The 16032-nt window shown below is 45.9% G+C and overlaps 1 protein-coding gene across 1 annotated transcript in view; it reads right to left on the bottom strand.

Annotated features, from left to right (window-relative positions):
• Window positions 1–3788: 3788 nt before the first annotated feature.
• The window catches only part of LOC119457892 (scaffold protein salvador), a 30106-nt gene continuing 17862 nt past the window's right edge, over window positions 3789–16032 (bottom strand). Inside the window, exons 8-11 of the mRNA XM_037719656.2 lie at window positions 12708–12862; window positions 12197–12258; window positions 7643–7819; window positions 3789–6714 (exon numbers count right to left, since the gene is read on the bottom strand). Of these exons, the coding sequence (XP_037575584.1) occupies window positions 6709–6714; window positions 7643–7819; window positions 12197–12258; window positions 12708–12862 (400 nt within the window). The 3' untranslated portion in view covers window positions 3789–6708. The remainder of the gene's footprint in view (window positions 6715–7642; window positions 7820–12196; window positions 12259–12707; window positions 12863–16032) is intronic.

Genomic DNA, 16032 nt, shown 5'->3' with positions numbered 1-16032 from the left:
TGTTAAAGGGAAGTGCTAATTACACCCCGTTTCATACTTAGCTGGCAACACTGCAGAAGCCACGCAAGCAGTGCTATCATACACGTCTCGTTCAGCGTGTTTCACAGTGCAGTTCTTGATGTGTGATGCTTTCTATGGGATAACTGCCTCGTGTATTACAACTACAACTTGCGGACATCGGGTTATGTCAAATCACACATTATTTCTGCACATTTTTGCTTCCAATACGCGACGTAATACATTTTGGTCTTGTGGTCAAGCGGTGCCCTGTGGCCACTGGTTGCAGAACCGTGCCACTCCCTTCATTCGGTGGTAAATAGGTTCAGATCTGCAACACCTTCCATGTGATAAATGCATCGCATTTCGTGACGTAGAACTACGAGACAATGTTACATCGAATTGCATGACGCATACCAATGACCTCCTTTCACAAGTGGCGCACAATTTTTTTTGGTTAAAGACACTAGCACTGAGAGGCACCTCTCTACTAGCCTCTGTAGTGTTACCTGCTTCATACGAAACGGAGTGTAGAACTGAACGGAATACTACAAAGAGGTGGACAACTCAGCTATCTTGCAGATGCCCAAAGTATTGTCCCACCATTGGTTTTCATTTCATCTCTATTTCTTCAACCTTTTCGGGTACTGGTCAAGTCAACCGATCCTGCACTTAACGACAACAGGTAAGGCACTGACTCCATCCCCAACAAAGACCACCGTACAACTCTGCCACAATACGGCCAACAGATAACGTACAAGGGCACCTCATACAAAGGCAAGTTGTGCCAGGTAAACGAGACACTCACATGGCAATAACTCTTCCAGTTGCGGTGCCTACGTGTGGAGACAACATACTTTTGAAAGTTCGAGTAGTGAAGACAAGAAAAAGCTTTGACATAGTGCTGAATGTAAATGCAACCCTTTGCTAACGAAAAACAATGTCGTAAGTCAGTTTTCCAAGGAAAGTAATGCAAAAACTATGGTATTTTAAAATGTGCACTACCAGGTTTGACAAGACGTTAACATGTTACCCTGTTTCACTGGTCTTTCTTGCATCACAAGACCCTAAACTCGGCATTAACCAGTGCATCCACTTGTAACAAATATTTCAGTTCTTGATATAACACAATATTTATAAGAGCTCAATGCCCGGAAATAATTATTCTTCGCAGTTATAATGACTGGCTCGATGTGACAACCATGCTAGAGGGTCAAAATGTTTTTTTTTTTTTGCAAAGTTCGTGCTGTATTCACAGAAATATCAATTTGGAGGCCTTAAGACCGCTCAGTCATATTCCTGACTGAAGGGGATAAAATAAAATTTTTCAAGGGACCTTTGGAAATGGAGATGGCCACAAACAAATTTTTACTCGTACAACTTCCAAAGAGAACATGCAAGTAAGTGCCCAATTTTAGTGTAGTTTCCGTTAGACGTAGCAGATTTCAGCATTACAGTGGAATCTTGTTGATACGAATCTGCATAATACGTCTTTTGGGATAAGTTTTGCCCTCTTATATACGATGACATTCGGATAATACGTTTTATTTTTCAGTTCCCGTGAACACAGTATCAACAATATTCCACCATACCTACCTAGAAAACTTGCCTTTCATGATTGGCAATTCTGCTGATTCCAAATTAAAAATTATCTCTTCAGATTTTTCGCAGATTCACAAAATTGTTAGTCGCAGTCTACGCTCGTGGACAACTTTCTGTGGCCATAGGCAAAACTACAAAGACAGCGCATTAGCACATGCTATTATGCCAAACGTGGTTGTCCTCAGTGAGCCTAAGTGTGCTCGGCGAGCGGACTCGGCGCATTTACGCTACATAGCAGACCACAGCTACATACAACTGTAGTGCGTATGCGCAGCATTTGCTTTGCGCATGACAGGGCATGAGTGCGCGCTCGCGCTCACCCGCTCCTGTCTGGCTATGACATGTGGGGCGGACCAGCTTTGTTCTGCACCAGCTTGGCCGACGGATGGTGGCCACGTCCAACTTGCGCATTCTGAAGCGCTCTCAATGCGAAGCAAGTCTGCCAAGGCGTCTAACCAGGAGCAGCCAGGAGCGAGCGCATGCTGGCAAGTGTGCTCGTGGTCTGACCTTAAGTTTTGCGTACTTCAAGGCGAGCCGAGTGTTCAAACGAGTTGAACTTGGCGAGACCTGACGACTAAGACACCGATAAGCAGGGTGGCCAAAGTTTAGCACGGCCACGGCGGAGCGTGAACAGACGATAGTCGGCTTCTTTCGGAGGTACATAATTATTTTTGAAATTCGAAAGCACACTTTAGCTTACTTCAGCCTGTTTATTAAACCAGGTCAACAAATATACACACTAACAATAGGAAGAAGCGCACTGATCCAAACACCGTTCTCGATTCATGTCAGCTTCAGATTCATGTCAGGCCAATAGGAGCCACGTATGGGAATCTGCTATATGATGAAATAAAGCATCCACAAAAGAGTGAGGAGCAAGCTTCTGTTGAAAAGAGAGCGTTTCAGAAAAAGGTGACTTCGCACTCCGCTTGTGAGCTCCACGCACCGCTTGCGACTGCAAAATTCGGCTGAAATTGGCACCGCGGACTGCATTTTTTTTCCACCAAGCCCGAGGGGTGGTTCAGGACCCCTTTAAATCAGAAATTTGAGGTATCAAAACAGCGTAACACATATGACACATTGCGGATTACAGGGTTAAATGAACTCAATTGCAACTCTGGGACTATTTTTAGAAGCACTGTCATGCATGTGCGCTTCGCCTCCATAGCTTTTCTTTCATTGCCTCAGAAAGCTGTCTGTGAGCACAGTGGATTTAGAAAACCATTTTAGGAGCAGCTCTTCCAAGAAAAAAAAAAAAAAAAGAATTATGCTTATTTGCAGAGTATATTTTTTCATAATACGGACATCACAATGAAACATCTGCTTATATAACTCTTCCGACACGTTCAAGCTTGCAAAACACTGAACTCCGTTTTTTGATAGATATTCCATGAGCATTTTGTCGTCGACATACCGTTCGTCTCAGACGTGCTTTGCGGCACACAGTATTTGATGTTTACACCACTTAAACGTGTCTGTTTAATACAACACTAGACTCCTTACTTCTAACTGTAGTTCATCTATAGCCAGATTTCTCTAGTGGGTACAGAAAAATATTCAGTAGATTCCAGGGGAATCTCAGATCTTTAGCACAATCTTTGAAAAAAATAAAGAAAAGAAAGAAAATTGTGTCAACGCTGGTCTTAGAACTTTTTTGATGTGATAGTACCAATAAATAGAAACATAAAAGCGATGCTGCATAAATGATAGCTAACAATACTCCTACTGACACTGGTCTTTGAGTAGGTTTTTAACACGATTAATGTTTCTCAAATGCACAACACTTTCTTTCTTGAATGCACACTAATTAACCACACTGCACGCAGACAACTACGTAAACCCTTAACGTGGGAAGCATGAGTAACCCAACAATCATTGCTCCCAAACCATTCCAAGTATAAAACACCTGGGTCTTGGAAAAGTCTTGAAGCCATCAAAAACACTTCACACCTACTGAAGCTGTATACTCAACCAAATATGGTTCATTCCGTAGCAAAAATTCCAGTTTACTAAATTAAACGGTTTCATATTACCCATTATTTTTTAACATCTCACGGCAAACTTTTTCAATCATCCAAAACAGCTTCATTTCTTGGCAGAATGAGTGGCTTCCAAAACTGCAAGTTAAAGAAGCACTGAGATTTCTTTCTTTTTTGCATTAATTGAAGGCACATACCCTCCAATACAGTAAAAAAAAAAAAAAAAATTCTGGCAAGCATGCGCACCCTAAATAATTCACTGTAATATGTACTTTTTTTCTATGAACCAGTTTTGGTACCTACTAGGCAGACGAGTCAGTAAGTCACGATACACTGGGTTGCTCTGTTTATACAACCATTGTGGCCCCAGACATGAGCGTAGCCGAAAATAGTGTGTACAGCACTGAGAAAATTTTGCTCTGTGTCATGGCGTTGTAAAAACATGTACGACGTCAAGTCCAACGATTCGCGACCAACTTTAGTATAGAATTCTCTTTTGTTTCCCAACCTTCACAGTCAAACCTAAATAAAAGGAACAGACATAATTAATGGATATAACTAAGTCAATTTAGAATCTTTTTTACAAATATCAATGTGTAACGAATATATGCTTCTAACGAATATTAGATATGGTATTTTAGTTATAACAATGTTCAACTGTACTTGCCAAGTGTCGTCTATTATGTGCGAGAAGCAAACCAGTAGAAAGTTCTACAACTTCTAAAGTGCGTGCCAGTACTCCGTTCATATGCAAGCCATAACTCATCTGCAATAATTTCTTGCAGCAGGTTGTAATTACAATGAACTGAATGCATGAATGTAAGCTAGACTGAAACTTGAATCTTGCATGTTCCTAGCCTCTCAGTCAGGCTTGGCAGTTCCAAAGCCAGGCGACCGGATCAAGCTGTCCGTTTCCTGGATTTGGTAGGAAAGCTATCTTTTTTTTAACGACTCTGTCGTCATCCCCCTGCCCTTGCTGCAAATGCGAAGGACTGGGTTTCCTGACTGAGAGCAATTACTGTCTAAATGCTCAGTTTTTTTAAGACCCACATTATCTCTCAGCAAACTACAAGGTTGTTTTTTTTTTTTTTTTCGTGATGGCAGACATACTTCTTAAAATGCACTCTGCATCCCACAAAACAGCCATTCATAGCGCTCTTGCATAGCATTCTGTCAAAAAACTAACAATACACAAGCTTCCAAACAAACAATACACAAGCTTCAAAACCTTCCAGCATATGTATATAACAGCTGGATCAACTTTCTCGGTAACCTAACAGCATGATCTAGAGTCTTTAGATAAGCTTTTCTTATGAAAAGACAAGTACCGACAACCATTGCAACACTGCTGTCCAGAGTGTTTTCCATAAAGTGCTCCGTCATCTGGTGCTCGTGGTAGATGAAAGCAATAATACTGAGAGAACTGCAAACATTCTGTTTCTTTCTTTTTGCTACACTTCCGAGTTACCGACACAAAACGCAATCCAGCAACCAACATTGCAGCGAGTACACCGAAACACATCCACCACATTCAAACAAAAGTTTCAAGGGAAACAGCCTGCGGCTGTCATTACTTGGCAAAAGCTATTCATCCAGGGACATTATACTCACGCCACACAGGCAAGGTTAATGCCATTTTCTAAAACCCAAGTTAATGCCATTGCACCTGAAGTTCTTGCTACAAGTGCATTTCCAATCGCATTGAATGCTGCGATGATGGTGTGCGCTTGTATATGCCAATGTTGGGATGGAGAAAATACGCATTTAACCATTGGATGAGTTGTAAGAAAGCACTGCGCCGCTGCAAGAGGCGCAGTGCTCTAATGCCAGGCTTTAATGCCATTAAGCAAGTGTACTGCATGAATGGCATTAAGCAAGGCATTAAGCAGTTAATGCAATTTCTTCTTGCCCATGTGGCACAGGTATTAAAGAGTTCTAGTTTGTCCCTTCATGGAATACCGGATTACCAGAGACGTGGACAGCAGTAACAACGCTGGCAACAACATCTTGTGACACATTGTCGAATGACAGGTTAGCAGCGTTTTTGTCTTAGACGAGTGCTCTTGCAGAAGGTAAATAAAAGAAAGGACTGCATGTTAACGATTACGCTGCTGACAATGCTTTACGCCAGCAGCTAGGTAAAATATGGGTGGTCACTAAAATAATAGCTCCGAGTCCTCTGTTGTTAAGTTTTGTGGCACAATCTGCCGAGCTACAAATACATCAAACTGGCAGTTACAGGCGTTGGCTCATAGAAGTACGTTAAGCCATTAGTGCAATTTCAACATGAGAAGGGCCTCCGCGCTTTTGTTTAGACAAAAATCTATGCTGCAGGACAAGCAGTTTGAAAAAAATCAATTGTGCGTAAAGTGTCTATGACGATTGTCAATTTGAACGAATAGCCATTAAAGGAATGATGTGCTTGAAGGTGCATATTTGTTGCAGTGAGAATATTTGGGCAGCATTTGTTGTTTCGCTGCATAACTCCACAAAGAACAGAGCCGTTAACCAGCACATGTAGTGATATAGGTGGACCACATGTGTGTCTCAAAGAGTTTTAGTTGGTCTTCGACGAATTAGTTGGTCTTCGATAACAAGACCCACAACTCGATTGCGCGAGAGCACACGCCCTTTACACAGATGCCTTTGTATTGACAGTGAAAGTGCAACCACCCACAACCTCTGGCCACCACGAAAACAGACAAAAGAGCCAAAGAAAGCTATCTGCTTTACGAAAATAGATGCCGCCACCAACACGTCTGCTCACGTCTACATCTCCGATAACCTGGTACTCCGTAAATGGTAATAAGCTTAAGGACATGCAAAACTGTCCGTTTGCTTGATCAAGCCTGCGAGTCGAATGAGTGATAACAACAGCAACAACGAAACCCAGCACGCGCAACACACGCTCCGCATTCCAAGGGAAAGAAAACACTTTCTCACCGCGCAGCCATTAACAAAGAAGAAGCAGCGTTGAGGACGCACGACCAGCGCGGCCCCCAAAGCTGCATAGCAAGGACAAAGCTGAAGCAGCGGGCAGGGCACAATGACATTTGCGGCACGCAGACGTTCTTGTGACTAGGAGGTGGTGGTGCCGCACCCAAGGTTTTCCTCTCTCTCCACGGAGCAGTCATAACTAGAGAGAAAGGAGAAAGGAAGGGATGGACACAACCATCGACAAGTGTCGCAAAATTCCGTTCGCATGCAGAAAAAAAGAAAGTTGTAAAGTCCCATTCAATGCACGCAAGCTCACACACGGATAAGGAAAGCACATATCTGCCAAACAGTGAACATTAAAATTCGTAAAAGATCATGTGGCTACGATCATGTGGATGTGGATACCACGGAAGAGGGGAGGAGATAGCACACATTTAAAAACAATTCTGCTCTGAGCATTTACCTTGGTGGAATATGTATGCACTTTATTATCGATGATTTAGCTTAAGATGCAGCAGCTAACTAGGAACAGCAGACTTGACAAGCAACACATTGCATTCTAGATCACAGAGATTTGATTTTGGCGACTACTGTTGCTGATTTCGCCTGCCTCGGGAACTTCTCTGTATAAGCTTGCTTGAAGTAGGTACCCCTCTAACGTTCTTTCACCATCAGAAGATTTAACGGAAAGTTCGGAGACCGACAAGAGAACAAACCACAAAAGAGTCATCGTCACTACTGCATGACAATGACTGCGTTATGACAACGGCTTCATGACAACAGCAAGACGATGACCACGTGACAACAGTGGCATGATGATCACCGCATGATGGAGACCATGTGATGATGGCAACAGCATGACAAAGATGGCAATGTTCTCTTCCCCTACTGCCTACCAGTGCAGCACGCTGGATGCTGGAACCTTGTTCATAGAGAACACAATACTAGTTCTGTGCATTGCAAACAAGGCTACCATGTGGAAACTGAAATACTGTGTTCTTCTAATCTGGTTCGTGATCAGCGTCCAATTTCATCTTCTGACTTGTTTTCCTCGTCAACCGTGCATGCACCCATGTGCTCCGAGAACAGGTTATGCAATGCCCATTAGGAAAAGGGAGCCAACGTACCTTGGTGGAGGCCTTGCGGCCTTTGGCCAGCTCAAGCGCATGGCGCCGCTCCATCTCCTTGGCTATGGCCAGACGCTTTACCTCATAGCTCATGACCACCTCCTCCAACTCTTGCCGGTGCAACCGGTTCAGGATGGCCTGGAAGCATTCCAGCTCCGGCAGCCGGAACAGGTTCCACTGCAGAGGTGATGAAAAAGGCTTTCTGTTTTTCAGGAACTTCTTATGTGTCAAGGACGACAGACAAGATTTAGTGCGGTGGGTACAATCTGGGAAAAGACATCAACAGAATTATGCAATGCCTTTAAAGGGCCCCAAACCACCTCTGATATTTTTTTAAACATTTCAAGTAAACACGTGCACGGAGTTCAGAGCGCTGTCCCGATCAACGATGCCAAACGCAGCAGCGCTACGCGCCGCGGGCGCGCCACAAATTCAAAAAACAATTCCGTGCTCCTCTCCTGGCCTTTCAGGTACCCCCAGCAGTCGTTGTGATGTCACCAGGGTGTATCTGGTAATGCCACCAGGAGCAGATGCTGTCGATTGGTCGAACAAGAACCTACGACTTCCAGTTAGTCTGCTAGCAGGTACGCGCATTCCCTGCTCTTCCTTGTCGTGTTGCTCGCTTATGGGCACTTACAAATTGGGAACTACGACCCACAACGCAAGTGCCAAATTGCTCGCGTTCCAACACAGTGGTGCTTAGGTCTGATTAGCTGCGCGAACAGGGTCTAAAAGTGGCCTTTCTAGACGTGCGCGCAACACAGGGTCCATAGCGGCACACTTCGCATGAGCACGGGCTGGCACGGCAACAACAGCAGGTAGCCATGAAGCGCGGAGTCGCTGCTAAGGCCTGTCCACGTTACCGGCACAGCAACGCACCGTACGCCGTTGGCCATTTGCGGGACCTCGTCCGACAGCAGTTTTGCCCCAAACGGTGAGATTTCCTTGTCGTAGAGAGGATGGGACCGGGACCCATTTGTGCGACGGTCCCCATTTGTGCGACAGCTTTACAGCAAAGTGGCCAATCAGCAACCGAGGAGTGGTCATTTTGGCACCGCCGGCAGCCTCACCGCCGCTGATCGCTCGACGGCGCCGATGTCGTCGCTAGGCCTTCTCCGGTTAACTTCAAAGATAAAGCGGATGGCGCTTCGGAATGAATCACCGACGCTCACAAGCCGGAATATTTTTCTTACCGTTCTCGCTCAACGCAATAATTGTACACAAAGAAGAAAATACGCTTATATTAGCGGCACCATTGGCTGCGATGCGAGCACAGCCGAGCCGATCGTCTGGCGTCGGTAGCCGTGCACTGCAGCTGGGCTCGACAAGTATCGGAGCTCTCGTTCGTGTTTAACGTTTGACAGTGAATATCGTTTTTCATAAAATGTTAGGCATTTAGGCATCAATTTAGGCATCATTTTATCTACCGGAAATTATTTTGCTTGGAACAGAAGCTGCAGTCGATGTTTGCGTCGCCGGTGGCGGAGGTGCACAGCTTCGCGGTCGTCGATTGGCCCGTCGGTCGTGCGGTGGATGGTACGCCTGCCGAACTGCCATCTACTTTGGACACGTCTCACGAGGCATACGTTCTACGGCACTGGAGGCCGGTTCGCCGTCGGTATGTTTGCTGCTAGCGTGGACGTGCCTTAACCGGAAGTGGACAGTGTTTTGAAAAGCGCGTTGGCAATGACGTATGTCACGTGACCTTTGGAGGAGCACTCGGCGAGGAGGAGAGACCAGCCGACCAACGGAGTGTAGTGAAGGAAAGTGCGAAACAAGCGAGCGCCATGTTTCGATCATCAAACGCGTGTAACTCCACTATTATGGCACCATTTCAAAAAATTCTCGCAGCTACGTCTTCGTTGCAGACTCGTGTACAACTGCAACACCACAACTAAATTTCAACCTCTGGGTGGTTTAGGGGCCCTTTAAATAAAGGTGCGAAATGCTTATGGTATACAATGGTATCATCTCACGAACTTTCTTTTTTTCTGACTGGTTGATTTATCATAATTATGTACTAAACTGTGCTGTCTGTTGCTGGGTGAATGGGGAGCTGGGGCCAGTCCAGCTGCTGTGCATGCAGCTTTTCCCTCGCCTTCCTCAACACAATTTGTACAATCCTGGTACATTTTTGTGTGAAATAAATAAATAATGAATACCAAAGTTTCTGTTTGCCTTTGTGAGGGCAGAGTCCTTCATCATCATTCACATTGTTTTATAATCTGCGTACATTGTTTTGATTTTTGAAGGTGACTATTTTCCACGAGATTGTCGCCGTTACCGATTTGTCACTCGGCACAAAACGAGCATGCTGTATACGAAATCTCTTTAATGTTGTCGTCGATTCTATGCCAAGAGAGTCTTGTCTAATCCGATTGCGCACATGATGCAAATAGTGTTGCAGATACTTCAATGTATGCGAGCACCAGTGATTAGTCTGGAACGCACAGTGATACATGTGTAAATAGCAGAGACACAACCAGCGAGATCAGATTTAAATGACCGACAACTGTGCTTGGCGCTATCATAGTGCTTTTAGAGTTGTTTCTCTAAGCACAAGTCTGCCCAATAAAGAATTAAGGTTCACGACTGACAGTTATGGCACTGTCTGGTTCTTTACCGCCATTTTAAGGTTACATCATTTATGTCCACTTCAGAGCAAAAGCCTCTTATAGCGATCTCCAATTACCCCTGTCTTGTGTCAGCCGACTTCAACCTATGTCTGCAAATTTTTTTATCTTATCACTTCGTCTAATCCTTAGCAGCCTTCAACTGCATTTAACTTCTCTTGCAACCATTTCTTGTCACTAATAGACCAGTCGGGCATCTGTTCTACGCTTCACGCGAGCTGGCCAACTAAACTTTTTCTGTTTCAATCTCGGTTACAATATCAGCGACCCACTGGCTATATCTTGTCTTAACATTACAGCTTTTGTTATTCATTCCGCTACTGATTGCAAGGTCCTTAGCTACTTCTCAAGTTTATTTGTTACCCTCCAAGTTTTGACTCCACAGATAACTACAGTAGAATCTCGTTGATAAGTTTTTCAAGGAACTGCGGAAGAAAAACGTAACAGCCGAGAAAACTTAACAGTGAGGAAGGCCCCAAATCTCAAAAACAGCTCAAAATGACTGCCAGTACAGTTATTAGATGTCTCAGTGCTCGTACTGCGGAGACGGTGCGCGTATAATTTAGAAGCACATACTATGTTCCGTAACAGTGGCCCCTTTTCACCCTTAACATGCTTCACCACATAACACGGCTGTATTGCGGCAAAGCTGGCTTCAGGTAACCAGGCAAACAACACTACCATGCCAAGACACGCTTAACGTGACTGATGATCGCATACTTTCAGCATTTCGGGGTGCAGCTTGACAATATACATTCATCGCCTTGAAAGCAATGAATGAGGGCGATCTTGCCTCTGCACTGCTAAATTTACGCGACCGCTGCATTCAAATGCAATGCAAGATGTGGGAATATTGTGGAATGGCGGCATATCAGATGGGAACATAATACATAGCAGCCGATGGGATTTAGGTCGGGACCACAAAAACGTGATGTAGCAGCTGGGAAAACAGAACAGCGAGGAACCTATCAACAAGATTACACTGTAATGTGAAAGTTAGAACTAGATGGTGTTTTTACACTTTGTAATCTGCACCTTATCTTATCGACAACAACCTCTTGTGACCATAGAGTTTGCTATAAAAATTACTAGAGCGAACCATGGCAAAGCGGTTACAGACATTCAGCTGCCACATGAATGGTGGATAGCACGTGAATTTGTCTGATGCTGGTGCTTGTGGCTTAAGACATCCTTGCGTCATTATTTATTGCGCTTTACCTGTCTGAATTTTCTAAGCGCATCAAGGCAATACGTCTCTGTGCACACATAATCACTGCTAATTGCTGCATTTATAACAAATTAGGTGACGTCTAAACCCCAGTGACTGTGACGTGTTCCTGGCTCTGCAATCACTTCCGGCTCTTGCAGCTTTCGAGATCCGTTTTTCTTACTCGAAGAGAGTCGCCGCTGGGGCGTGGATTTGGACACTGCCTACATTTTGCTGAATATGATCAATTTGCAAAGTCACAGAGAAGTCGTTTGAAGCCAGAAGGATAAAATTTAGGCAACTTCATTCCTCCCATGCTGACTGAACTGACATTCTTACTGTTTCAGTAGATGCTAGTGCCAGAGTATTCTCTAGTAATTTTTGTATGAAGCTATGCGGTGAATACCCTCTGCAGGAACAAAAACACCGCACATCTCAAGCATCCACAATGGCTGCTTTTTGAAGTGAATAGCTTTTTTTTCTGTCTCTTCTGGCCGTTTTCGTGGTTGGTCGGTGGTCAGACTCGGCGAGGAAAATGCTCATTCGTTAGCTTGCTCGCTCATTCGTTTGTCTGAGATATTTGCTTACACTGGCAATCATCATCGACGCCTTCTGCAGAATTTCTTGGTGTGTCTTCCTCTGGACTAAAAAAAACAAAAACAAAAAAAGAGCAGTAAAAAGGTCTAGACAAGAAAGCAAGTGGCACGCTCGCACCTTCAGCTTGTGGTCAGACTCCTGAGGTGCCCTTGAGTAGATGTAGAGCCACTTTGGGATCTCTGTTAAAGGAAACACACAAACAGCACAATTTATAGAAATCGGCATGAAAATTGTCTATTTTCACCCTCACCTGTCCTCACCAGGGCGAGGACAGGTGAAGGTGAGACCACCTTCATGAGGGCACACCCTCATGAAGGTTGTCTGCCCAGGACATCATGTCAGTGATACTGAGCTAGGCTAGTTCATTTACGCTCATTGTGGTGAAACAGCACAAACGACGGGACGACTGAAACAGGCAACACAATGTACTGGGTTGTACCAGTGCATTGTGTTGTCTGTTTCACCCATCCTCATTTGCCCATTTCACCCACCCTGCACTGTTTTGGCATAATCATGCCAATGCCACATGTCTGTCCGGGACATGATGGCAATGCCACAAGCGTGGTTGCAGTGTCCGTATAATTGCCATCGCAATAAAATCAAACTGGAGGAATCGTCTGCTACTTGCCTTCTGTGAGGTAAGGGTTGGCTGGTACCAGCACGCTGTGCTGGTGGAAGTTTGTGTGCTGGGGAGGTGGCAGGTGGCCCATGGGGGGCGAGCTGCCGCTCTGTCCGTACTGGGTGGCGCACGGGTGCTCGTACTGTGCCTGCTTGGTGATGTGGCTAAAGAGAGGGAGAGAGAAAGTGACAGGTTCATCCAAAAATCAGGGCCCGCACTCGCGAAACTTTTCTCGTCTAAGTGGCGTCTGGAAATGGACTGTTTCAACATTTGTCTCATTATCGTGACAACCACTTTCGTGAGTGGTGTACTGTTTCATGCTGCACTTGCTTGATGAAGTGACCCAAGAAAAAGAGTTACGTGCAGAAATCAGGGGCCGTATCTGCGGAACGCGAAAGTGCAGTCCGCGGTTATCCGTCGTTGCAGGGACTTTGTTGCTATCATGTCGACGTTTGCTGCGAGTGGCTCATGGCTGCTTCACACTGTGCCTTTTGTGTGTCGTATCATCCTTTTGTGGTTCGTCTTAGGAGTTTGCGCTGTAAGTTTAAGTTCAGAATAATGTAGCAACTAGGCCCAAATGAAGTTTTACTAAAATTCCTTCAGGTGGCTCTGTGGGGATGCGCGACTCTCACGCGTCCCCTGATGTTGTTTTCCCCGCATGGCTCCCGTAATCCAGCTTCGCTGCATAGCTTCACGGCGGCGTAGTTGCAGCTTATTACGAGAGATGGCGCTAGTGTTGTGCTGCTAATGCCACCTGACGGCGGGGGGGTTAGGTGGGCGCAAAAGGGAGAAGGCTGTTCCTCTTTGGGTTGGGATCGGTGAGCGACGCGGACGTCCCGCGCGTGCGCCGATCCACGCTTCGCGAGACGTCTCGCGTGGCTCGGAGCGGGGCACCGGTATGGACGAACACGGATCGTTGGAACGCGTCACCGTTCGCGTGACCGCACACGTGAACGACTAGGCGATGGTGTCAAAGTATGGGGCGAACATATTCGCTCGCTATTGGGTCGCGGTGAGTCAGACTTCCTTGATTTGTTGCGCGCCCATGTGAATGTTCTAGCCGGCAGGGCGCGTCAGCCATCTGGCTGCCCAACGTGGACCTCTTGGGGCATCGGACGACAATTTTAACAGTTTCGCTCGGTTCGAGACAACCTTTGTTTCAACCGAAGCGTAGTCCTAGCGTGGATGTTGATCGCTAGTGTCGGCGGTGTGCTTTCTTGAGCGAGGTGACGGTTGCTGTAGCGTGTTTGAACTTTTCAACATGCTAAGCCTTTTCGCGGGTGTTTTGTTGAAGTACACTCGTCGGTAGGAGAGCCACGTGGTCTGCATCCTGGGAGAGCGAGGCCTAGCGCCCGAGGAGCATTGGCAAGCCTAAAACGAGTGAGTGCGGAAGCCTCGTGGGTGGGCCGAATTTCTTATGTAAATAGCTTCTTCTATATCTGACTCCGGAAGTCGCGGCTCAGGGAGCCGGATGGCCACGGGTGCCGCTACAGGCTGACTGGTATTGCGGCCTGGCACCGGGCGCTCCGACACCGTCTGGGACAGTGGGCGCCGTCAACTCGGATGCTATGTGCACCGAGCGGGGTAGGACCACCTCACAGAGCTAACGTCTCCTCGCGGCTGCCTGTGCTTGTGCCCATTTTTTTTTTTTGGTGCCGGTTGTTGTCAGGCTAGCGGCGCATTAGGCTTAAGGCTTTACGAAGCCGCCTGTCGCACGTGGAGGGACACAACCTGGTGGACCGTTGTGTTGAGGTGTCACACTTTGTTTCCCTCATTTTAGTTAGCCTCGCACGAATTGAAATTACTCGTTCGATTCAAGAAAGCGAGCTTTGTTCACGTGAACTTAGCATCTGAAATGCCACCCAAAATTTTGCTAGCCGAATTGAACGTCGTACCACGTGGACGATGCACATGCAGAATTCCTCTCCCTTGCACTACTTTAGTGTTTGTCGAGTGCGTTGAGTGTATGCAGTGTGAGCGGAGTCACCCCTGGTTTGCTGTCACTTGCACATCGTCTGCGCTGCTGCCCCGGCCTACAATGGAGCGTATTATGGAGCTAGCAACTGCTGCGAGCACACTTGCCTATCGTCTATGTGCTAGCGTGTGGGTAGAAAGCTGTGAACTGCACAAATCTGTGTGCGTGCACACCGACTTTGTGTATCCGATGTGATCAGCATGTCTTCTGGTGGCCTAATCGGCCCCATCTTCACAAGTGCAGCTTCTGTGCTTTCCACACGTGCTGCTTTTGTTGTTCCCTCCGTTCCCGTACCGTTAATTGTTTCGATAGTTCATCATTTTTGTTAACTGTACCAATAGATATCGGGCGCCATGGGAACGCTGCGCGCATCATGGCACCGACCATGGTCGGGACATTCACTGCGGGTACCGATATTTTAAAAATGGAATATTCGAGAAATCGAATACTAGATAGTCGATTTACAAATCAAATTACTTCAACGTTCAGTTTTCAATTCAAAATTGAATATTTGAGTATTCGCACACCCCTACTTACAAATGAATTATTTGAAACAACAGTAGCAGGATTCTAAGTATCAAATATTATATAAAGCTGTCGGATAAATTTCAATCATGCAAAGTTTACACTTGTGCATCACTTTATTTTGTTTTTACTTCGTATTTTTGCATGCGGTACAAGGACAGCAGCGGCTACATTAAAGACAACAACAGCAAGAACAGCAGCAATAGCATCAACAACAACAACCATAGGTCTGCACAATAAGCGCATACTATACAGTAGAACCCCGCTGTTATGTTCTCTGGTGCTGCATTTTCCCAGCTGCTAGGTAGTTTTTGCCTAGTCCTAGTTCCAGCATAGCTCGCATAGAATCCCATGCATTAAAAACCTTGCTGTTGCACTGTAACTGCGGAAACATTCCCGTATGATATGTCGCAATCTGGCACCCTGAACCCGCCTGAGCATGGAGGAAGTAAAGCATAGGAGAGGCCCCGGCCAGCACGGACATGTTGGACAAGTGTGGCGGAAGTCACGTGTGCTTTTTCGCAAAAGAGCTCTGGGACAGGTACCCCAAACGTCAACGTTGCCATAGCAACCGCGCTCCTGAAGCTCTCGCTGCTGCTCTCGGCCTCTGAAAAGTGAGATAAGATTTTTTCAACCAGTGTCTTTCGCGCAGCACATTTTGTTTGCGAGAAAAGCTGACTTTGGAGTGTGGTGTGTAGGCTTGAAAGTTGTGTTTTGGGTGGTGAGTGTGAGTGTCGGCCAGCAACAGACACTCAAGCAATCATGGCGCAATTCTTCGTTGTAGTCTTCAACGTGCCACGGAAAAACACAGGAGCGTATCTGGTTAACTAAAAC

The sequence above is a fragment of the Dermacentor silvarum genome, chromosome 7, assembly GCF_013339745.2.
Source record: "Dermacentor silvarum isolate Dsil-2018 chromosome 7, BIME_Dsil_1.4, whole genome shotgun sequence".
Taxonomy (NCBI): domain Eukaryota; kingdom Metazoa; phylum Arthropoda; class Arachnida; order Ixodida; family Ixodidae; genus Dermacentor; species Dermacentor silvarum.
This window is presented reverse-complemented; position numbering and strand designations above follow the sequence as displayed.